General features: G+C 41.4%; 1 protein-coding gene across 2 annotated transcripts in view; it reads left to right on the forward strand.

The window, feature by feature from the left end:
- The first annotated feature begins 3564 nt into the window (after positions 1-3564).
- The window catches only part of Rbms1 (RNA binding motif single stranded interacting protein 1), a 213651-nt gene continuing 191484 nt past the window's right edge, over positions 3565-25731 (forward strand). The window contains exon 1 of one of the 2 annotated variants that reach the window (XM_021184324.3): positions 3565-3810. In XM_021184324.3, the coding sequence (XP_021039983.1) occupies positions 3736-3810 (75 nt within the window). In that variant the 5' untranslated portion in view covers positions 3565-3735. The remainder of the gene's footprint in view (positions 3811-25731) is intronic. The other variant, XM_021184334.3, reaches the window with a different exon arrangement.

A 25731-nucleotide genomic window follows, 5' to 3' on the forward strand; every position in this document is an offset into this window, starting at 1 on the left:
GTGTGTGTGTGTGTGTGTGTGTGTGTACATAAACATATGGCTAAAGAGAATATATTGAAATTTATTCATATACATCTACAATCCAGAGTCATCCTTGGTCCCTTACTGCTTACTCCCAACTTTCTGCTCAGATAGACAGAATCATTATTAGAATTCCATGTTTATATTAGCTATGTTTTATTTATGCTTTAAAAATTATTTATATGCTTATTTTTTTACACACTGTTTAGTTTTTCTGCTTTTGAAGCTCATAAAAATGGAATCATGTCCTGTGTATTATTGACTTGCTGCTTCTTTTAAAACAGATTTTATAAGTAGGTATGTGCATGTCTGTGTGTGTCCGTGTCTATGTGTGGGTATGCACACATACGCACAGGAGTCTGTGGAGGCCAGAAGAGGGCAATGCATCTCTTGGAGTTAGAGTTGCAGGTGTTTAGGAGCCAACCCTTAGATTCTGGGCACCAAATCTGGGTCCTCTGAAGGGACAGTGTACACTCTTAACTGCTGAACCGACCCTCCAGCCCCTTGACTTGCTTTTTTGCTCAGCATTGAACTTGAAATGATGTGTACTGGTGTTCTTCCTGTGGTCATTTCTTTTTCTGTTGTAGTGTCTCCTTGTGTCCAGATACCAAGGACTTTTTAAGTATTGTATGCTTGGTGGACATTTGAGTTACTTTGAGTGGTCCATGAAGATTCCTGTGCACGCTTCTTGGTGCATCTATAGAAGACTCTTGAATATGTTTGTGCCTGCAGCTGCGTTGTAGGACAAAGCATATAAAGTTGGATAACAGCAAACCATGTTCTTCACTGATGACAGTACCAACACATGCTTCTGATATTACTCTGGTCAACACTCCAGAATCTCCTCCTCCATCCTTCACCTGCTAGCATCATTTTCATTGTCGGGGTGTTTTGTTTTGTTTTGTTTTTGTTTATTTTGCTTGTTTGTTTGTTGCCAGCTTGGCAAAGAGTAAAATGTCACCTTCTCGGAATTACCATATTACTAATTGAGTGTTAGTATCTTCATTTGCTGGTCTCCCTTTGTGAATTAAAAAAAAAATCCATTTTATTCTAGCAAGGTTTTTCTCTTTTTTTCATGTTGTTCTGGAGAACCTCTCTATAGATTGTGCATAATAACCCTTTGTAGTTATAAGTAAAGGTAATTATTTGGGAGGCTCGTTTTCTTATTCTTTCTAGGCTCACTCTACAAACCAAGTATCTCAATAATCTAACACTCTCTTTCCCCTTATTAATCTTCCTCCACATCAGGATCAGATGGCTATTCCTCCTGTTGTCCCCTAACAGCTTTGCAATTTGGGCCTTTTGAGTGTAAGCTTTAATGCAGCTGGAGTCCCCATCTTTGATATTTGTGGGGCAGGCCTTTATTTTATTTTATTTTATTTTCCAATGTGGATAACCGATTGACCCAGAATCATTTATTGAAAAGTTCATTCTTTGCCCACTGCCCTATAATACTGGCTCAGTCATAAATCAAACCTCTATATACGTCTGGGTCTGCTTTTGGCCTCTTGAAAATGGACTGGATTTTCATCATCCAGGAGGAAAAAAAAATAGTAAGTAGAACAGTCTCACTTTGGCAATTTCCTGTGTCTTTCAAACCTAGACTGAGTTCTTTCTCAACTTATTTCTCTTCAGTCAGTCACCTTCAAAACCATTATTACTAGTCTCTCTGGGTTCCCCAGTATGGGGCGTTATCTAGTTCTTTACTTAAAAACCGAAGCGTTCTCATATGGAACCAATCTGAGGAACATTTTCATCTCTCCTAGTTAGACACTGGACCACTCTAACCTGCAGGTTGGCATTAATCTCCATAGTGCCCCGCATGTGACAGAAACTAAGTAAATCTAATTTCCTCGTGAGATTTTATATCGATGAACGAGAAAGTGCATGAGCTGCCTCCTGACACGTTCAAATTGTGTTCACATGAACTGTATCTGTTTTTTTTTTTTCAAAAAAGAAAAACTGTATGACCTAGAAACTTGTCTAAATCATATAAAGATAGGGGTTCCAGCTCACTGTTTTATCATTTTAAAAGCCTGTCTTAAAATATAATCATATAAAGATCTGAATACTGAAGAAAATCATGCATCCCTGGTTGGTTAGATTTACCTTGTACTGAGAAATGACTCAAAAAAACAAATCAAAACAAAACAAGGTAAAAGAACAAAACAAAACAACAATAAAAAACAAGATGAAACAAAGCAACAGAGCTATGTTCAATAAATGTTTTTCTCCTTGTCTTTTATCAGCCGGGCAAGGACACCAACTTAGGGACATTTTCTTCCCCATCTTATTGTACATTTTGTATTGTCTCTTTTTGAGCTAGAATATAAAAGTCTTCTGCAGGCAACTTCAGGGACCAATTAACTCCATTAAATTATATCCAGTTATGTAGTGAACTGAACCGCTGCTCGTCTGGGGCTGTCTAGAGCTGAGACAATTAGGAGATGGAGAGAAGCAGAGAGGGAGATTGACTCTATGTGTCACCGAAGCACACTGCAACAATATGCCAGCCTGACTTTCAAAATGGCCTTAAAATATTCCAAACTCAGGGAGTTTCCTTGCTCCAGAGTGGGAGTTGACAGACTGTCTGGCAGCATTAGAAAAGGCAGGGAGAAGCTGATGTCTATATTGTGTCCTCTAATAACATTCTTCTCTTTTTGGCATCTTTCCCTTAGAAGGACCCGCCAGTTTGTGTGTGTGTGTGTGTGTGTGTGTGTGTGTGTGTGTCTACGCAAAGAGCACGGTTTCACATCTGGGAAAACCAAACCGAAGGACACTAACCTTCCCAAGGTCACTTAGAAAATTAGTGCTGTGACCTGGTGTGTGGGTGGAACAGAACCCAGGTGTCCTGGCTCCAGCTTTGTGGTTGGACATTAAAGCATTTTCCTTTGTGGGGAGAGAGAAAAAAAAAAATCACCGGTCCGGGAATTTGGGGGAAGTGAGAGATTAATCAGATTTCCTCTTTCCCCCTTTCCCTCCCTCCCCCACTTGCGAAGATTAAAAACTCGGGAAAGCTAAAGGTGCCTTCTCGGCAGTTCTTAAGCAGGGTCTACCAAACCTTCTCCCACCCTGAACACAAAGCGATCGCCGCTCCTAGAGATTCTGTGCGTTCTCTTGAGAGCCTAGGAGGTGAGGAGTGGTGGAAAGTCAGCCCTCACCTCCAGCGGGTCCCGGGCTCGGCAGCGCCCAAGCCCCGCCCCCGGCCGCCCTTCCCCCGCGGCTTCGGCAGCCAGCCCCTCTCCCCTCTCGCTATCGGGCGCACCCACCCCAGATGCCGCCTGGCACCGAGCGCAGCCGCCGCCGCCGCCGTACTTTCCACTTGTATTGATCACTCCTAGCTGGGCTCAGCCTGCTCCCGGAGCGCTGCGCGGCCAGAGCGCCAGCCCTTGGCAGCTCGGGTACAGTCGGGCTCCCAGAGGAAACTCCTTGGGAGCGCCCTGTCCGGGGTGTCCTCTGCGCTCTGCAGTGTCTTTCTGTCTGCCTGGAAGGAGGAGGAGGAGGAGAAGGAGGAGGAGGAAGAGCAGAAGGAGGAGGAGGAGGAGGTGGAGGAGGAGGACGTCGTCTGGTCCCGGTTGGGAGGTGGAGCAGTGGCAGCAGCAGCCGCCGAGGCAGCCGCCGCCGCCGCCTCCGGAAAGGGAGAGGCAGGAGAGATCGGGACTTGGAAAACCCAAAGTGTCGGCGACCCTGCAAGGCAGGCTTCCTTCCAGCTTCATGGGCAAAGTGTGGAAACAACAGATGTACCCTCAGTACGCCACCTATTACTACCCCCAGTATCTGCAAGCCAAGGTAAGGAGGCACGGGAAACGGTCGCCAAAGGAAGGGACCCCGGAGGCGCGCGCCGGGCTGGGCTGGGGAGGGGCGCACGGCGACCCTGCCGCCTCCGGGCGCAAGTGCTGGGGTTGCTAACTATAGCGCTGGCCTGGGCAGAGCCGGGCTGCGCGCGGGGCGGCGGCTTCCCGGGGAGCCGATCGCGGCGATCGGGTTACAGAGAGTAGCGGGGGGAGCGACTAGACAGGAAAGGACAGCCAGCCCCTTCCTGGCCAGCGAGGAGGGAAGGGTCTCGCGGCCTCGCGGCTCCCTCTCGTCCAGTTAAGGCTGGCGGCGGGCCGACGCTTGGGGCTCTCGGCAGGACCTGCTTGTGGCACAGCTTTCAGACCTCTCCAGGGCCTCGCCCTGCGGGCAGTAACTGTGGGGTCCCCGTGAGTGGCGCGCAGCCCCCCGCCCGGCCCCGCCCCGCCCCGCCCCGCAGGACTACCCTCCAGCTCCCGCGCGCGCGACGAATGTGGCCGGAGGGGGCCGGGACCGTCTCCTCCCCGCCTCGGGCCCTGTGCGCCCGCCCCTTGCCTCTGATCTTTGTGCGGTGTGGCACTTCACCTGGTTACTGATTTCCACTTTTACGCTGGTGTTTTGGGTAGAGAAGTGGCCAAAGTTCACTCTGCATTCATTGATGTCCCCTTTAATCTTCTCTGTAGCTTTTACATGGGAGGGACAATGGGCAAATTTTGAGACATAGAAAGAAGTGACTTTGTATGTACTTTTCTTTTTTGTTTTTAAACTGCCTTAGGTGTTTCCAATTCTGCTCAAAAGTGGCACAGCCTTGGGTAAGGACCACTGATGACATGTAGGCAGGCAAATTGTGGCTGGCTTTCCAAGGACCCTGGGTACATTGTTAATGGGCCTATGCTAATTTTACCACAGTTTGATGTCTCCTAAACTAATTTTAAAAATTATTAGGGTTCACGGAAAGTGCATCTTACCTCCCTAGAATAATCTGCCACAGTTAGGGAAAGCAGAAGGTGCTGGTGGGTGCAGCGGCCTCCTTCAGCTGTTAACACCTTAGCATGTCCTTCTAGATCACAAAAGAATCAGGTATGGATGTAGTGTTTGAACTTTCTTTAGGGGATTGCTTGCTGGCAGACGGACACTGGTACTAAGAGTCTGTGCTTCAACCTTGAAAGCTTTTCTTCCTCTCAATGTGTGTGGTCCATGTTGCTCTGTACCTACAACATAGCCCAGTGTTTGTCCATGTAAAAAGGACTTGTCAGCAGAGGCCAGAAATTTCCCAGCACCCAAAGGCCTCCTTGCTGCTCTCCTGACTCCCGCTTACCAGGGATCTGGAAGGTGCTAGCAAAGGCAAGAGCGCCTTGTTCATCTCCATGTGGTTGGCAGGCCATTGTTTTAGGAACTTGAGGGTGATATTCTCTCTCAATCTCTCTCTCTCTCTCTCTCTCTCTCTCTCTCTCTCTCTCTCTCTCTCTCTCTCTCTCTCTCTTATACACACACACACACTCACCCCCCCCCCGTGGGTGTGTTGTTCGAAGAAATTTTGTAACGTAATCAATGTGTTACCATTTAGATGTGTTATATATTTGATGCACTCATGTAAATTATGCAGCATTGGGTGCCTTAAGGACAAGCCTATTCAACACTTAACTCCATGAATAATAAACACACACATTCAGGTGAAAAACAAAAAAAAGGGGGGGGATCATGTTTCTATGAAACATTTACCTTAGTAATTTTTATGTACCATTAGTAAGTTAGAAACCAACTACGTAGCATTTAATATAGCTCATTCCATGCCATTTGGCTTTTTTCCCCCTGTAAATAATTGAAGAGAGAGACAAACGGCAAAAGCCTGCTGGAGTAATTAGGGCTGGATCCCAGGAAGCTTTAGGGCCCATTTTCTGAAAGTGTGCTTCCTGCATAAAGCATTTAATATTGATTTGTGTTACAGTAAATGACAGTCTCAAAACATATTTTGCTGTTTCTCCTATGAAATCTGAAATCTTATTACTCTGGATCCCTTTGTTTCAGGAGAGAGGTGCGTCCTCACTTGACCTATATAATACTGCGGTGTTTTAAAAGTTTGGTAATTAAATCTAAACTCCCTATTGTAAAGGTGTCATAATTAGTTCAGAAAGGAGTGTCTCCAAAAATACAGAGGGACCATATGCAGATACTAGATACCAGAGTCAGAGAGGGGGACACACACCCCTTTTCTCCTTCCTGTAGTCATTGGTAAGATGGTGGTAGTGTAAGTCATTAAAAAATGGAGAGACTTTATTTGACAATCTAATTTAATAACATGCATAATCTACCTGAAGAGTTAATGAACTCACCGAGAATCTGTCATCTACTGTGCTGATGCTGGCCTGTGTGTATTCTGACCTTCCAGAGATAGAATACGTCACTCTCTGTAGAGTACACTGATGTGTTTGGCTAGTCCCAGCTGTTGTGAACTTCTGCTTGAAAGCTGTGTCAAAAACTGAGTGGTGGGTTAGTTATTTAAAAACACATTTTCACCTGAGATTATAAAGTAGAAGTGGTTTTGTTGGATCACGAAGGAATAGATGAATCTGACGCATTTCGTCAGAGGACTAGGTGAATACCGATTTTACAAAGTTCTCTAAAACAAATTTTATGACCACACTTTTAAAAGCTGCCTGTGTCTAATGTTAATCCAATCAGAGGCTGTTTTGGCAAATTTATTTTGAAAGGCGCTTCCATAAAACACGTCAATTCTTCACTTTGCAATAAAAAATATAACGCTTAGAGCCAACAACTACATTGGTGTACATCATGCTTTGACAGAAAGAAAAGGTAATACCATTTGCGTGGAGCATCCGGTTCACGTGAGGCTTCTGAGAAGAGAGGAGGCCTGGACAGATGTGAAATGCTGAGTCTCTGTCATGCCTCAGCCTACAATAAAACAGGACTAGATTTTACCCTGTGGGGGTGCTTTGGTTTGGTTTGGTTTGGTTTGGTTTGGTTTGGTTTGGTTTGGTTTGGTTTGGTTGGATTTTATTTCCCTGTCAGTGCTGTCTGGTTTAAGCAGGTCTACCTTATCACCTGGCACAGTCATCCTGAAATATCCTTTGATGTAACTTTGTAAACACAAGCACACATTGTTCTAACGAGTATTCCAGATGTTAAAATGGCTTTTGGGATATCATAAAAAGTTAAATTTGTTCTTCATGTTTTAGCTGTTCAAAAAAAAAAAAAAAAGAACGAGAGATAGAGATAGAGAGAGAGAGAGAGAGAGAGAGAGAGGAAAAAGAAAGAAGGGAAATTTTGAATAACATATTAAGTCAAAGATCTTTATGTAAAAGTAAGTTGTAAGCCAGTGGCTATAGGAATTTCACTTCTGTCCAGGCAGCTCTGGAATGAATCATGGCTAGTGCATGTGAGAGACATCAGAACATACATTAGTGTATGTGAGAGACATCAGAACATATGTTACTGCTGAGGCAAATATTGAACTGTTCGTGGGGTTACAATACTTACTTCTTCGCTTTGGAAAAAGGAGAAGTATATATTTTTCTTAATTTATATTGCTTGCTGGATATTGTGTACCAGTTGAAGGCAACATAAATGTAATCTTGATTCATATATCTTTAGTGTACAGTTTTCTAAAATATATCAAAAGCTTCCGGTTTGTGCATATAATGTTGTTTTATGTATTAGTGAAATGTTTTGTATTAAAGAGAGGATTGCTGCTGAAGGAAAATAATTTTGTTTTAAGATGATTTTTGTATAAATGGAGCCCAAAGGATATATTTATACTCAGCTTCAAAATCTGAGAAATAATAAAGTAATTTTGAATTCCACTAATAAAGGCTGCAAGGACAAGACAGTTCCGACCCTGTCCTCTTTCACACACTGAACCATTTCACTGGACATTTAAACGGTTATTTATCTGTAGTCAATATATATTATGCCAAGCAATCTGTATCTTCTGGAAATGAAGATCATGATTCTAGGTGGAAAAACAGGAACTGTAACTAGGCAGATCTGCTGTACACAGGCGCAAGCCGTGGGTGCTTTGAGTGAGTCTTAAGAGGTGCCTGCCATTACCAGGTGAGGAAAGGTCACTTAAATGCATCAGTGAAAAAATGCAGCATTTCACGAGGATGTGCTAAGTTGATTTCCCTCATAGGATATTTTGAGTGTCTAGACATGGCTTGAAAGAATCAAGGTTACGGAAATGTTCAAAGTAAGGTTGTGATATAAAGCAATACCGTTGTGTGGTACCCTTTCTTTCAGGGATCTGTAGAGTTTTGCGGAATGTAAATATCTATTTGCTCTGGGTTGAGAGTGAAACTTTAAGCTGCTAGGAAAGACGAGGGGAAGATGCGTGAGGGAGGAACTTGTTTGTGAATCATGACTCTAGATGCTCCTTTGATATCTGGCAAATATTCTGGCAGTGTTGAGGCGGAATTTAAATTCAAATACAGAGAATGTCCATGTCATACATTTTTAGAGGGGCTTTTGCTAATATGTACTGTGTCTGTAGTTTGTCTAATGGTTTATTGAAACTCTGAAGTTATAGCCTAATAATAAAGTTATTACAATAAATGAAGCTATAACTTAATAGAATTTTAAGTTATAGATCTCTTAGCTAAATAGAAAATTCCTCTTTTTTCCCTTTCTTAAAGGAAATAACTTCCAGAGAAGCAAATCATATTTTTTAATGTATCACCCTATCCAATAAAGATATTTAAGAAAGATCTATTTAGAATGGAGAAGTGTTCCATAAAAATGATGTGAATGGCTGAGAGTTTGCTCATGAAGAAGAGGGCTCCCTTACCTAGTTGGTTTTGCCCTGGGCACTCACAGTTTAACTGAGGTTTGTCTTTTCTAAGCACAGTGCCACAACCCCTCTAGAACCCTGTCCTCAAAGACTCAAGGACTTCCCTGGTTCCAGGCCCCTGATTTCTAAAACAGTAGGTGCTGAATAAATACTTGCTGGTGAACTAGTATAATTCATGCAAAAAAAAAAAGTAGAAAGGAGGGAGGGAGGGAGGGAGGGAGGGAGGGAGGGAGGGAGGGAGGGAGGGAGGGAGAAAAGGAAAAGAAAGGAAAGGAAAGGAAAGGAAAGGAAAGGAAAGGAAAGGAAAGGAAAGGAAAGGAAAGGAAAGGAAAGGAAAGGAAAGGAAAGGAAAGGAAAGTTAAGTTGTTTTATTTAGCTTTGTATATTCACTTACTATTTTTTTTCCTTTAGTGAAGTTTTCCAAATGATTTGTGAATTTAGTTATAACCCTAAAAAGAATTATATATTGATGGGTCAATGGTTTATACAATCCAAAGTGTTCCTCCCTCCCTCCCTTCTCTCTCTCTCTCTCTCTCTCTCTCTCTCTCTCTCTCTCTCTCTCTCTGTCTTTCTCTCTCTCTCTCTCTCTCTCTCTCTCTCTCTCTCTCTCCCCTTCTCAGTGTGTGTCTGAGAGATCTACAATTAAAAACAAAAAACAAAAACAAAACAAACCCCAAAAACTCCCATGGATGCTAGCAACGGCTTAGCTGGACGTCTACCATCAGTCTACTTCCTTTTACCAACCCTGCCTCAATGTTTTCTGCTTAATCTTCCAGAAAATTCCTTTTGAGGGGTATATTTCAGACTTGGTGAAAACATGTACTCATCGAGTAAATAACAACTAGTACACACACTGAGGCTGACACATTGAGAGTCATAGTTCTCACCCCGTGATCCTAAACTCGGCACTTGTCCATCTAGCTCTTGAATCCAGAGAATATAGGGTTTTTTATTTTTATCTCATTCATTGTGCTAGCTAAGTAAAAACAACCAGAGATTGTACCAAGCTGTCCTGAAGGAAGAACCTCATTCAATGAACGATAGCTTATTGAAATACAAACATAGAATGACGTCAGTTACTTAAACGCAGCACCATAATATTTGGTGGAACATCAAGGTAAATATTCAAGAGTTGAACATTGGACTCAGGGATGTTGCGTGGGGTGGATTGAAGTGTTCTTGTTTCTCTGCTATCTCATTCTAATGAATAAATAATGGAAGCTGAACTGTCAGGGCGTCCTGAAAACATTCTTTAGGTGACAGAGCTGGGAGGTGTGGAAGGTGACAGACAGAAAATGGCCTCTCGGAACCCCATGTGTCAGACGCATGCACAGATTCCACAGTGGAAGCTAAACATGCCTTAGTCCAGTAGGTTGGAGAGGGACAGTGAAAGGGGGTTGTGGTAGCCATGCCAACAGCCAAGTGAATGTATCCAAAGTCTGATTGCCACACCGACAACTAACCAAACATGGTCCAAAATCTAATTCTCCATATTTGTTTAGTTCTCCTTACCATCATTCTATGGATAGTTTAATTTTTTTTTCATCCAATCCCAGGAAGGTAAGCATGTTGAAATGGTGAGAAAGAAACAAAAAGGGATTAAAAATAAAAGGGAGAGACTGATGTTTTGACCTCTTGGTGCAGCAAATCTGGAATAGTGGGGTTGTTGTCTTTCCTGCATTATCTTTTTAGCAAATTCTTAAATGGATGCAGCTGCCATCTAAGAAGACAATAACTAAGGAGACCCCTCTGCATAATGACTAAAGATATGGGTACTCAAAGAGAGATTTCATGCTAATATGCAGCTAACTGGCACCATAAGCATGCAAAATCATCATCTGGTACATGATGCCCTACCGCGGCCATAATATATGTGTGCTGACATTAGGTTACGTTTTCGGCTGGTTGCCTGTTGGTAAATTTCCCATCCATTGTGCTCCTGAGGGAACCCAGTACCTATCCTCTGATGGTAGGATGCTCCAGGGAGGGGAATATCTGCTCCCTGATCCTAGCACACCGTGAAAGGCCAGGAAGACAGAATAGACATGGCGGGCATAAGGAATAGGAGGATGGTTGTAATGCAGCACAGTTAGACGCCGGCATTCCAGCCAATGGTCCAGGTGACAGAGAAGGTGCTAAGATCTATATGGGATTAAAGATTCATGTGGATTTTGGTGAGGAAAAGTAGAGTTCCAAGAGAAGCTACCACTAATCTGAGGATTTTAGAAAGAAATTGGACTTTAAATAAGTAAGTGGAAATTCCTTGAATTAATAATCAGTTTTATTTTATTTTGTTCCTTTGCTTTATAATTCTCTTGAGGGCGCTTTGAATTTTAAAAGAATTACATTTTGCCGTACTTTATGTTAACTCTGTCCCTTAAAATTCCATTCCCGATTACTTTATTTTACATTATTTTCAGTGTTATGCTTACAAATGTGCTGTTAAGCCAACCTATTAGTGTGGTGGCAGGCTGGTAATGTAATCTTTAAATGATGACATAATGAGCGTACAGAAATGTTATTTGTATTGTTATATTTTATTTAAAGCAGTGTTTATTTCTTCCAACCCATTAGCCATACTTATGGAAAAAGGAAGAAAACACATTTGGTGCTCTAAATGTTTCTAACTAGATCTTAGCCTGCGTCATAGGCACGGGTGATATCTAGTGTAAGCTAACATGGATGGGAGATTGTTTTCAAAATTATTCCTGGTCTTTTGTGAGCAGTCATTTATGGGGTCATTAGCTAACTTCATTTTAAATGAGCTGTTATTCACCTCTATAAGTAGATCCAAGTGCTGCAGGAGTCATATGGTCTCCTGCCTGACTCTGTGTGGGGTCCAGGACCCATCCCTCCACTTGCTGCTCCCTGGACATGTGTTACACAGTTGGGGCTCCGGTCCTTGACAAAGGGATTTCGGGGAAATGTTTTACGCAACAAAATGAGATCATTTCTTAGATGCCTGCCCTAAGTCATTTCACTGGTCTTGAAGGCCTGGTGTCCAAGCTCTGCAAGAGTGGGCTTACTTCAGTTCTGTTTCCTATGAGTTGAAAAGTCGAGAACAGCACCAGTGGGTAGGTGCCTTCACTTAACGCTATGTCTTTAACCTGGGATTCCTGGCAGGGGAATAAATATTACCCAAAATGACTTTCATGTCAGAAGCTAGCATCTACATTAGCCTCAAGTAACATTACACCATTTCCCCTGCTAGGTATTTTTTTCAACAGTCATGATTTTGCGTTGACAACAGAAGTAAATTTGTACAGGGGATCCTCTGGTAAACTTCCACTTAGATCACAAGAAATATTTTCATAATTTATATTACAGTGTGTCAGGTAAAGTGTTTGGTTACATAAGAAAAGTAAACTTTACTGGAAATTTGTAATACCATCAAGGCTGCTCTTCTCAATGGTGTTTTGGATTTGTCATCAAGCCAAAATGAAGAAATTTATAGAAATAGAAATTTGCCAGAAAAAAATATTTTCAAGTTATTAACTACAATACTCTCAAAACCCTCCTGGCCTCCCACACAGCACGGTTCTGATTAATTCTCTTGTTTTAAATATGCAGGTCTTAAAAAAAAAAAGACCATGTGATCTTGCATACTTCTAGGGTTTTTTTTTTCTCTCCTTTTTAAATAAAAGAGAAAAGATGATTCCTAGAGAATTGATGGAGATTTTCCTCATTTTCTGTGCGATTTATTTGGTGATTAGGCATGCCTTAATTTAAAACTGAGTTGGATGTGTTTATGAGTGAGTGAGTGAGTGAGTGAGTGAGTGAGTGAATACATGCATGTATGTATGGTATGTGTGTGTGTATGTGTGTGTGTGTGTGTGTGTGTGGTGTATGTGTGTGTTTGTGTGTGTAAATGTGTGTAGTGTATGTGTGTGTATGTGATGTGTATATAACTGTGTGTGTATGTATGTATGTATATGAACGCAATGTCTGTGGGTGTGCGAGCATGTGTGTGTGTGCTCACCTCATGTATGCATGCTTACATAGATCCACACCAAAGTCAGAGGATAACCTCAGTTATTGTTCCTCCATAAGTTGGGTCCAAGTTGTTTTTTGAAACAGAGCCTGTCGGTCACTTGGGTTTGCTGGTTAGGGTAAAGTGGCTGACCAGTAAGTTCCAGGGATCCACCTGCCTCTCCCTCCCCAGCCCTGGGATTTTAAGTGCATGCCACCATGCCCAGCTTTCTATTGCTGTTCTGTAGATTAAACTTGGGTCCTCATGTCTGAGTACTAAGTACTTTCCTGACTGAGCTCTCTCTCCAGCTATCCAATAAGTTTATTCTACACAATTCTCGTGTCAGTTGGTGATCCAGAACTGGAAACTCACTTCCTGTACAAGTTGTCATACTTAAAGGTAGCGTTCCCACCCAGTCCATACGAGCTTATAGAAGTGAGCCACATTATAAATCACTTAAAGGTCTATAGCACTTTCATCACAGAATCCAACCACACCCCAGGGAATGCTTCTTGGAGAACAGGATGAGTGTTGAGAGTTGGAATTCCTGGAGCTCATCATGGCCTTCTTCAGTGGGGGATGACTTGGTTTAAAGTTCTGAAATAGGGCTTTGAACTTTTAGGACTGAGGAATGGGCTTCTAGAAGACGAGGCATGTGGCTCGAGACATCAGATGAGTAAGTTTGCAGAAGCAACTGTTGACTCTGAAGCCTTCAGCTGTGGGGCCCTCCTCACTCACAGGCTCTCCACTACCCACTTTACTTTTATTGTTCTACACTAATCTAGATCATCTCTGGTTTGCTAACTTCTTCCCAGTTTTTTTTAAAGCAGCCCCAAGTGGTGGTACCAATAGTACTTTTCATCTCCAGCTCATACTGGCTCTTTATTTAAAGCCTCTCTTTCATCTTTTGGTGCTTGCACAGCCCATAGCCTCAAGCCAAGCAAACCTGTCCTGGCTGATAACAGGGAAACTTAAACACCAAGTCCCCACTGATCTAGTTTCTCTAATTTCATGGATAGTTTTGTTTCCATCCGGGTCCATGATGGGCTCAGAACTCCCAGGGAAGAATGTACCTTCTAGAGACAATATGGAATCCTATTTAAGTTTTTACCTAGACTTACCCTATGGAGTACAGATTAAGAATCTGACCCTGGGGGTGGAGAAATGGCTCAGCAGTTAAAAGCACTGACTGTTCTTCCAGAGGTCCTGAGTTCAAATCCGAGCAACCACATGGCGGATCAAAAACATCTGTAATGGGATATGATGCCCTGTTCTGGTGTGTCTGAAGATGGGGCACTCATATACATAAAATAAATAAATCTAAAAGAAGAAGAAGAAGAAGAAGAAGAAGAAGAAGAAGAAGAAGAAGAAGAAGAGGAAGAGGAAGAGGAAGAGGAAGAGGAAGAGGAAGAGGAAGAGGAAGAGGAAGAGGAAGAGGAGGAGGAGGAGGAGGAGGAAGCAGAAGAAGCAGAAGAAGAAGCAGAAGAAGGAGAAGAAGCAGAAGAAGAAGCAGAAGAAGAAGCAGAAAGAAGAAGAAGAAGAAGAAGAAGAAGAAGAAGAAGAAGAAGAAGAGGAGGAGGAGGAGGAGGAGGAGGAGGAGGAGAAGAGGAGGAGGAGGAGGAGGAGAAGAAGAAGAAGAAGAAGAAGAAGAAGAAGAAGAAGAAGAAGAAGAAGAAGAAGAAGAAGAAGAAGAAGAAAAGAAGAAGAACAAGAAGAACAAGAAGAACAAGAACAAGAAGAAGAACAAGAAGAACAAGAACAAGAAGAAGAACAAGAAGAAGAACAAGAAGAACAAGAACAAGAAGAACAAGAAGAACAAGAAGAAGAAGAGGAGGAGGAGGAGGAGGAAGAAGAAGGAACTAGCCCATGTAAATGACAACCTCTTGGGATTCTGGTTTGTGGACTGTGGCATCACCAGCCTCTAACGTGAAGAGTTGGACAAACCAGTGGCCTGTAGCTTGGGGATGGTAGGAGGACATAGCCAGGGAGGCTTTTACCAATCCTAGGGTGTTTCCTTCCTGCCTTTCCCCACCCCTACCCTCAGCTTTCTTTCCTACACTAAGAGTTGAGCCACTGTGGACTGACTGCTGAGCACTGATAGGCTTGTGTGCTCTGAGAGATCCACAGTGATGTCACAGGGAAGCCATTCCCACTTGCTCTGCCTTGGTCCTGGACAACATGTTGTCCAACAAGTTGTCAACAACTTATGTTGACTAAAAAAAAAAGTCTTTATTAACTTTTAATGCTACAGATAGCAACTAAGAAATTGCTAACTATAGTTGTTCATTGGAGTTTCCTTCTGATTTTTTTTTATCCAACTTTATGTGGAAATATAAAATACAGTTTTATTTGTTAATGCATAAGTGTTACGGAAGCTCTGGATGTGAGGTCATAATTTTAAAAAGACATAATTAGCATGTTAGAAACTACTTTGATGACAAATATGAGTTCTTAATAAGATTACAACTTAAGTGTGCACAGGCAAATGACAGGTGTTTACATTTTTTTCTTAATCCACAGTAAACTGTAAAGTCACATGTAACCGTTTCTATTTCTTAACTATTTCAATACTTACTCAAGAAAAAAAATTACAAGAGAATTCTGCTTATTTTAAATATGTTCCTTACTTTGTAGCCATTCTGCAGATTTAAATTTTCATAACAGAAGTCTTAAACATGGACTTGTTTTTTTAAATTATTTTTAAGGAGATTTTTAAAAAACAAAAGAACACAAAAAGGAGGTGTTCGAGATGATGTTGGCTGACACTCAATCCTCTTCTGTGTCGGTCACAGATTCAGGTGCTTTGTCTCAGCAGCACTGGGTGTTCCAAGGCGCATCCTTTGAGGCTGCAGAATTTGATTTGACTGGGGCTGAGGGTCACATGGAGATAAGTTCCCTGTGATAGTGATCTGGGTCTGGGCCCTAATGAACATCTGCTTTCCAGGGCCCTGCAACTGCTCCTCTCTTTGTTTCCTGTTTCTTTGCCTCTGTTATATGAATCTTGTTAAACCCAGCAAATGGGGGGGGGGTGTCATTTTTGTTTGTTTTTCAATATGCAAATGCTCCTGTCTCCCTTTACGGGGGAAATAAAGCCACATATTTAAATAAAATATATCAATTAATACACAGAGAATTGAACAGCAGACCACAGAATAGCATAGCTACAGCTCTTTCCCACACCTCAAGCACACTACATAAAAATCATCTAGTTGAGATCACATACATGGGATTACCTGGCCAATTTAATTAAGGTGGACTAACTCCTATGGAGCAGGTGTTGTGTTACACCCTGGAAAGTATGAATATGTAATGAAGGCATGGTTTGTACCATGTGCAGCACAGTGAGATTACATACTTAGTTAAAGGTTTACATTGAGGTAGAATATATTGCAGTAATATATATATATATATATATATATATATATATATATATATGTGTGTGTGTGTGTGTGTGTGTGTGTGTGTGTGTGTGTGTGTGTGTATTCTAAGGGGCTGGTTTATATAGTCACAGGACAGACCCCTAAGTGACAATGTAACACTTCCAGTTCCCCCAAACCTCATTTGTACTGACCACCCATAGCCATTCATCCAGCTTCTGGCTTTGAGGATTATTTTCACCTTTCTATACCTCCTAAAAATGAGATTCGACCATGTATCTCCTTGTGTTTGTCCTTTCTAGTTCATCACTGTTTTGGTTTGAGTCATCGGTGTTATTATACATGAGGAGTTTTTAAGATCCAGTGTAGCAGTAGATCACAGATAGACCGTACTGTACTCATCCATCCTATTATTCATGGGTGTTTGGATTATTTCAGCTTGGGGCTATTTTGCATCAAATTGCTATAATTATTGCTGTTCATATCATGCCTTCATTGCATTACTCCTAATAATGGAATTACAAGTTGTGGGATATATGTGTGTTTGGCTTCAGTAGATATGAATAGCTTCCACTTCTGCCAACAGAGCACAAGAAAGGGGACTGCTCTGCACTGTCACTCATGCTTGCTATTGTCGGTCCTTTTTACCCTATCCTGCTGGTTAGTAGTCCTCCCTTCTTTACTCTTCCTCCTCCTCCTTCTCTTCCTCCTCCTCTTCTGTTGCCGCTTCATTTTCTCTTCCTCCTCACCATTGTCTGGGATGCTCTTGAGCTCCTGGTCCAAGCAAGTGTCACCTTGTCTAGCTTTTCATAAAACTCACTGGTCAGTTGGTGTCCTCTTTTAAACTCTGCTTCAGATTTTCCATTCACTTTTCTAAAATAACAGTTTTATTGGGGATGTGATACACACAGCACACGGCTACTTTTCATTACCTTTGGATTGCCTTATTTTTTATTGCTTTGTGGGTTTTAAAATATATTCTGGCACCCACCCTTCATCATGCATGGATGAGGGTATCCCCTAATTTTCGGTTTTCCCCTTCTGTCTGTCTGACATCTTTTCATGAGTGCAGTTTCTCGTTTTAATGATGTTTTATCTGTGAGTCGTTTCTGACCATTGCCTTTGGTGTCTTTTAAGGTGATCTCTGCTGCTTTGAGGCCATGGGGCTTGTTTCCTGCTTCCTACTTTAGATGTACTTTGTTCCCCAAATCCAGGTCTGCAATCCATTTCTAATTAGTTTCTGTGTATCATATGTATAAGCTCAAGATTCTTCCCATCTGGGTGCATAATGAACCGGCACCATTTGTTGAAAAGACGTTTTTCCCTTTGTGAATTTCAGTGTTGCTTTTTAAGTCAAGTGACCGCATTTGTGTGGGGGGCTTTGTCTGGATTCTCGTTTGGTTCCACATTTAGTCTTGTGCCCAAAAGTCATTGTCTCGATTACTGTAGCAATACAGAGCGTGTATTCATTGTAACATTGAACCGTTCCAGGTTTTTTACATTTCCTTCCAGATTTCAGAATCACTGTCTCAGTTCTCCTCCAAAAAGAAATATACTAGAATTTTAAAAATTAAAATGATGAGGAATCTACTGGGGGAAAATGTAAGAACCATTAAACATTGCTGAGTCTTCCAAACTACAGGTGTGGTGTATTTTCTCTTGAGAGTACTCTTTAGAGTGATGAATAAGAACAACAGGACGCTAGTTCTGAATGTGTGTTTACTAGCTGTATGGTCTGATTTTTTTAAAATGTATAGAATGGTAGTTGTTGATAGAAACCATGACAAAAGTAATTACTTTGAAGAACGAGTGAATAATTTTTTATTGTCAGAGCCTAAATTAAATTTGAAAAGCAGCTTGCTATGGACACTTACCCTTTGAGAACAAGGACATCTTTGTGGATTGTTCATTTACTTCATCCAAAATCCATTCTCCTTTCTGCTCTGTTTTCTCTTGGAGGCTTTGTTTGGTCTTGTCCTGAAAGTGCTGCGATGACTTATGTATGTATGTGTGTATGTATGTGCATATATATATGTGTGTGTGTGTGTATACATATATATATACATATATATATATACACATATATGTATATATAGTGATAAATTTAATTCAATGACTTTGGTTTGGCGATTTTATTACATCTCTTAAGATTTTTTTAAAAAATGCATCTTATATTGTGAACCCAAAGGCTGGGGCTTTCTAATTTAATAGTAACTTCTGAACAAGACATCATGCTGTTCTCTGGGTTTCCCTTTCCTTCAAAACTTTTCTTAGATGTTCCAAAAATTTACATATATGTTTTTCTTGCCCTGTAAAGTTTTAAGCTTCGATTATTGCTGTCTTCAATCAGCCAAAACCAACTATGGAGAACCTTCAAAGCTTATTAGCTCTGGCTGTGTCGGCCTAGGTTGAGTGGGTGGTTAAATACATGATTTCTGAAGTCCCTTTCAACTCTAAAATTTATGATTCTGGGAATTTATAACATCCAAGAACCACAGAATGCTAGACTTGGAAGGAGCCTGAGGATCATCTGGTCCAAGCCCTCCTTTTACAGATGAGGATGACTGCCCAGGGCCGAGAGGCTAGAGGGGACATGGGTAAGGAGGGCAGGAGAGCCAGAGTGGGGGGTTGGGTCTCATTTCCCATGACTCCTCAGCACATTGGGCATGAAGGAAGAAGGGAGACCTCACCTGACCTACAGGAGTCACCCCAGGAAACCAATCACAAGGATGGATGGAACAAGTGTCACCAGCTGGTGACAGCAGGAATCAGCAGTTCCCGAGCTCTGAAGTCACCCTGCAGGGAAGGCTGACTGGACTATCCCACTTCCTTCTGCCAGGAGAAGGCTTATAGTAGGCTCCTTCTCCTACTTTACCAGAGCCAGGCTCTGGGCTAGATAAGATTCTCTCTTTGGTTTCAGAGTAGCTGAGTGACCTATAGGAGGACCTCTTCATCCTCTGTGGGTCCTGGACTATCTGTGTCTTTGTTCTATTTTTGGCTCCTTTTACCATATTCCTGAGGGTCTTTGTTTTTCACCCTGGCAGAGGTAGACTCTAAAGAGCTTCATTCTGTCTCTCACTGTCACTCTAACCCAATCGGTCCACAATGACCACAAATTCGGTGGCGCTTTGATTAAACTCTTCCTCTATTTCTTTAAGTTCTTCTTAACGGGGACCACCTTCTTCCTAAGGCAGCCACTACACAGTAGACTCTAGTTTTCTTTCAAGATGAGGTATTGGGTTGGAAGAAGACACTTCACCTTTCAATCACACTTCAGGATCTGTTGTCGTTAGCTTCATGAATAACCTTGGAAAGACAAAGGCACCATGAGTAGCGTCAGCTGGCACTCTACCATTGGCACAGCTTTTCTCTTGTGCTCTGTGGATATAAGTCCTTCATCTCCACAACCGGCTGTATGCTGGGGCAGGAGAGTCAAATATGGAAGCTGAGATACATTAAGTGGATAGGAGGGAATGCTGATTCCATGCTGACCAGAAGATCCCTCAAGGCCTCCTTAGTTCATGTCCCTATATTCACGATTGCTACAGGCCACCAACTCTCTGGCAGAATGTGTAATTTAAAGTTACACCATGAAGAGGCCTCATGATTAAAGATTAATTAGATATTAAGAAAAATAGGAAATTATTTTGAAATAATTGAAGTCCATGGGAAAAGAGGAGTTTATGCTATTTGACTGACAGCCTCCGAGGATTACATCACGGAGTCAACTGTGACAACTTTCATTCGCTTATTTTTCAGTTTTGAGCATCTTCTGTCTCAAACCTTTTTTTTTTTCCTTGCCCTCAAAGTGTGTTCAGCAGTAGCTGGCAAACTCTAGAAGCTACGGGAACTGTCAGAGACGGCTGTTGGGCAATTTCAAATCCCGTTATCTGTAATAGAACCAAGCTGTGCAGACCACTGTTATTTGACACATATCATGGGCAGAGAGACTGCGGTGTTTAAAGGATGTGGGGAAGTATTACCCATGTAGACAGTTGAGGGAACCTTTTATTACGGAGTATCAGACTGATCGGGCTGAAGATCTTCCTAGTTTAAGTGGAAGAAATTGTGTTAAGGCGTTGAATCAAAAGATTTTGTTGTTAATTACATTCACGTGTATTGTTCTAAATAAATTGTTCCTAATCTTTCTCGAACACAGCAGTATCCTTGTATTTGGATTTCTTTATTTAAACCTTATTTGTGAAAAAATGAGTATGCTTACTGCTTTAGAAGTGGGGTACATTGTTAGAAATGCACATAATCAATGAGGGGAATTAAAGTCTATAAGTTCAGATCAATAGATGGGGCGTTCGTTTGAATTCATGCTTTTATGAGATTTACTTTTGGTTTATGTGTATTGGTTTTTTGTTTTGTTTTGTTTTGTTTTGGTTGGTTGGTTGGGTTTTTTTTTTTTTTTTGCCCGTATGCATGTCTGTACCCCAGGTACATGCAGTACCTACAGAGGCCAGAAGAGAGTGTGAGAGTCAACTGGAGTCAGAGTTACAAATGATAGGAAGTGACCACATGGATGCTGGAAATTAAACACAGGTCCTCTGGAGGAGCAGCCAGTGCTCTTAACAGCTGAGCCATCTCTCCAGCCCCTGCCTTTCGAGGCCAGGCTGGCTGGCTAACTCACGAGTTTCAGTGCTTTAATCTCACTTTCTCAGTGTGGGATGAAGCAGAGTCCACTCCTTTCCTGAGAATGCACAGATGCACTACCTCAGTCGTTCTCTGTTGGGGGCTAAACACTCTTTGGCAGAGTGAAACCTCGTTCTTATGAAATATGAAAATGTGAGGTGCATAGAATTTATTAATTGGTTTGTTTTCTTTTACTTTTACTTAAGTGGTATTTCATTTAGACCATTTGTATAATAAATTTATTTATATTTGATCTTAGGAAAAGACTTAGAAATAAAACATTAAGAAGGTATACATATATTTGATAGGTTTAGTGTAGCTTTTTTATACATTTAAGATTTTTTTTAAGGTAACAGGGTCTTGTTAGGCAGCTGCTGTTAGTCTTGACCTCAGGAGCATCCCTAGTGCAGGGGTTATAGGTGTACTACTGATGCCCAGCAAGAATATGAGATTCTGAAAGATAAGAAATACTGTTTTTCACCTATTATAATGCTTTGTAACTTAAACTTAATTGAACTGAATCTGTGTCTTTTATCAACTTCAGAGAAACGTGAGGGACCCACAGATCTCTTTACGGACAATGTGCATCCACTTCAAATGCACACGTGATTAGAATGGCATGAGCTGGGATCTAAATTACCTAAGTGGTATGAACAGTATGGGGTTTTCCCATTAGATTTAATCCTGTGTCCTTACAAAGGTGATCGAGACTGTTAAGCTCCTTTGTTAGTGTCTCCTAAGGTCTGTATACAGTATAAAAGCAAGGTGGTTGTGAATATTCTAAAGTAGATGCGGTTGGTGCATGGGACACAGTGGTGTGCATCTGCATTCCAGCTTCTTAGGAGACCAAGCAAGGAGGCTCACCTCAACTCAGGAATCCAAGACCCTGGTGGGCAGCATAGTCAGAATATCTCTCAAACACCACCACCAACAACAAAACCAAACCAAGTCCACTTGTCCCTTGGTTTCCACAGGGAAGAGGTTCCGGACACCTCTCCCCAACGAACAGCCAAATCTGCAGCTGTGTGTTGCTCAAATGGAATACATTGTATTTGCATGCGATCTACACATTTCTTCCTGTATTATTTAAAGCATCCCTGACTACGTATAATACCCAATGCAATGTGAGTGATGTATAGGATGTTGTTACACCATATTGGTTTTGAATTTGTCTTTTCCATTATATGTCTATGCTGGTTTTCATCCTCCAATAATTTTAGTTAGGGTTGTTTGAATCTGAGGATGTTGGACCTTCTGTGCCAACTGTGTAGATTTTGTACATAGAAATAAAGGGGCGTTAAAATGAAAACTTTTAGAATAATTTTTAAACAACATAGATAAGGCATTATTATTTGAAATTTTACACAATTATTTTAGAAGTAAAAAAAAAAAAGAATCAGGGTCTACATTTCTAAAGTCCGTTTTTAGGATCAGCTATGGGTTGTTAGGCTAGATCCTTTCCCAACAAGAATAAGTGATGCTGAAAGTTAGCTGTCATCACAGGCCGTAGTCACACTTGGCGTGGAAGGAATGGCTACCGAAGACTGTCTACAAACACACTGGCAAAACTTAGGCAAGCCAAAACAAGTAATGGCATAGTCAGAGGCCAGGAAAGAAAATTCAATTTATTTATTACTACTTTTCTTTGTGGCTAGTTTTGTTTCCTTTCCTTAACAGTTCTACTTATCACCTTCTTAAACATCTATCATTACTAAAGGGACATAAAGATGCATTTAATGGAGACCTACTATGCACAAAGCATCTGATGGACAAGCCACCCTCAAGAAAGGATAACTGTAAGAAAATTGGCCGTTGATAGAGCTGTGCCTTGCCACCCACATTAAATGTGTAAAGCCACCAAACAATTGTCGGCATTAAGTATTTGAAGGTGACATTATAAAGTGGCATTGGGGACTTCCTATGTTATTACTCATCCAGTCCGTGTGGCTCTGTCTACTAGAGCTTTGCAGAGACGAGAACGTTCTGCGTCTGTCACTGATCTCTGGAGCAGCCTTTCACGTTAGACTCGTATGACCCAGGTCTGAGCCTTATGTCTTAGCCGCCTGCTGCTCTTGTGTGGGACAGGTGTGGCTAGAGTAAACTCTTGCAAACCAGCATTCCCTGGTTGACTTTTTGGAGAGTTCATTTTGAAATAAGAAGGTCTATCTTGCAGTTCCAGGGTTTTAAATCATGAAGACTCCTAAATGTGCTGGTGACTAACATGCAAAGGAGAAAGAAAGGAAAACCAGCAAAGATAAGAATGATTCTAATCGATTTGCCAATTAACCCGCAGGTCAAACGTATGAGAACCCTTTAATGTATGTAGTACATACTTAATAACAGTAGGTATAGTTATTTATGCTGAATTATCACTAGACCATGGTACTCAAGTTTCCCACCATTCGAAAGGCTACTTCAATGAGAAAGAATAGCACTTAGGTTGCAAAAGCACACTTCTGTAACGTGGCTTGTCTGGACGTTTGACCCTTCCCGCACTAGTTCCTCTTCAATGTGAACAGCTGGTTGGCCACAAAGAATGAACAACTATATATACAAATAGAAGAAAACATGACAGATGTGTTATACAATTTAAAAATATAAAATATTAATGCTGTATTTACCTTATCTTCAAGAATTTTGACATTAATTTTATTTCTCTGCTATTTGTTGATTTCGTTGGCTTAATGATATGTCGTGTAGATCATCTTTGAGATCATGTCTTTGAATCTGATGTGAATGGTCTACTTGCGCTTCTGAGAACATTTAATCTTCTCTTTTAAAGCTTCCAGAAATCAGAAGAAGAAAAAAAAAGAATGACCTGAGGTTTATGGTTGTTCCATAAAGAGAAACATGTCACACTGTAAATATGAGATAGCATCTGTATTGCAAATGAGAACTATTTTCTACCCTTGTTGGCGTCCACGGGCATTTCCTGATTTCTTCTCCTCTGTATGAACCCACCTTCTGCCTAACCTTCCAACCATGCTTTCGTTAGCCTGTGGTGAATAGACTGAAGGATTAGAGACTTCTGCTGTTTGGAAGGATTATGTTCTGGGCTGGAGCGATGCCTCAGAGGATGAAGGTTTTCCATTCACCTAAGTAGGGTCCCTAGGACCTTCTCAATGGAAGGAGAACCAGTTCTTGCAAGTTGTGCTCTAGCTTTTACCAAAACATACAACAAGAGAATGTACACACACACACACACACGTACAATGAGTAAAGCAAGTCAATTTCTAATTCTTATCATGACTCATTATTACAAATATCTATTCCTACACATAAGAATTTTGTTTTTTATTATGTGAAGCTAACATAAAATTTACTATGCCTTTTTATCCTTAAGGTGAACATGAAAGCTAAGGTGATGGTTTTGGTTTCATGGGATTTCTCTCTCTCTCTCTCTCTCTCTCTTGCAAGCAGAACATCAGGACATTTTCCCAAGTCCCCATTCATCTCCGTGTGGAGACACTGCTAAAATTCCACCAAGTATCATTTGCAGTGGCCTTACACATCACACACAGAGGTCTCCCCCAAACTAACACTTAACACGAGATGCCACTCTACGTAAGAAGGTGCTACTGCTCTGCTTCTTCCCATTCTCTTCTGAAGGGATCGTGTCGGGAATCTGGCCACCCCAGAGGTCCATTGAGAGGCTGTGGAGAGCAACGCCCCTGCTCTTAAAGCACAGCTATGCCTCGCTCTGCGTCTCACACTCCTTTAATGTGTTCTTTAAGTGTGTATAATAATCTTCAGACTTAAGCTCGCTTTTTTTTTGTCCATTTAATTGAGTTCTTGAGATGATAATAACACAATGCAATTTTTAGCTTACTTTTACATGTGGTAAAACACATAATTAACTCACAATGTTTTATGAAAACTATAAAGGATAAAACCACCTTTCTTCTCTAACATAGGTGCAGTTTACCTGTTGCTATGGTAACTAGGTAAACACTAATATAGCTAGATGGGTATGGAATTATTATATAAATTGTGTTGGAAATTCTTCATTGGACCCTTTAAAATAGGCATCTGGTTAAAGAAAGAAAAGGCTAGTACCGGAAGGTGCCAAACTTCCAAGGGAGGGAAGCAAAGAATAATAGTCTTACCCAGCTATGACATCTACGAAAACCACCAACCAGCATGGCACCTGTCAATAGGACTAAGGGTGTCATACTGGTGCACATACTTTGGTGGTAACCAGAAAGTACATGGGTCTCACGGTGACTTCTTGTGAAGTTATCAGTCTTGGAGGAGACTCTACAACCACTATTACAGCATAATCCTGAAGGCCATCTCAATAGTTATCCTGTACCCAGAGAACAATGTATCAAAACCCAGTACCAGGGCAAACATGAACACAGAGCTCCTGCACCCAAGGCTCAGAGATCATTGTAGAAGAGTACTTGGAAAGATTGTGGAGCAAGAGGAACAGGAAGTTTGCTGTAAGACTGTGTCTCCTAGAAATGTCAAAGAGGCTACACCCATGAAGTCTCATCAACATGGCTGCTTAAACAAGACCTGAACAGTGACGACAACACAGTGGAGTGCAGCATGGGGAAAGCCCGGAAGGCCTCAATCCTAAACAACTAAGAAGTGGAGAGAGTGGGAAAAAATGGTCTTCCTTAGGGGAGACCCTCCCAGTTGGTAATCCAATCCCAAGTGGTCAGCTCTGAGATCATCTGCACACAGGTGAATACAACGAGAAGGTTGCATTTAGGAATAGATGTTGCATAGATGAGAAGGTTGCATATATTTAGGAATAGACGTTTGTAACAACTAAAGAAAAAGGGGCCATGAGTTTGAGAAAGAGAAAGAGGTGCATGGGATGGATGGAGGGGAGGGATTAAAAAGGAAGGGGGAAATGATGTCATTATATTCTACTTACAAAACATTTAAAAAGTCATTGTAGGAAAGAAAGGAAGAAAAGATGCAAGCTCCAAAAGAGAAGTAGTCAAACTCTTTGAATATTGAAAGAGCGTTGAGGGGGTGTAAATGTGCGTCGCTGAGAAAGAGAGTTTTCAGAGCAGACTGTTCGGGTATTTTATACCAATTATGTGCAGCTATTGCTTTGAATAATTTCTCTGCCCTGCTGAGATTTCCTTTTTACAAATCCTGGCGCAATTATAAGA

The sequence above is a fragment of the Mus caroli genome, unplaced genomic scaffold (genome assembly GCF_978045245.1).
Source record: "Mus caroli unplaced genomic scaffold, Mus_caroli_1 scaffold_2, whole genome shotgun sequence".
Lineage (NCBI taxonomy): Eukaryota > Metazoa > Chordata > Mammalia > Rodentia > Muridae > Mus > Mus caroli.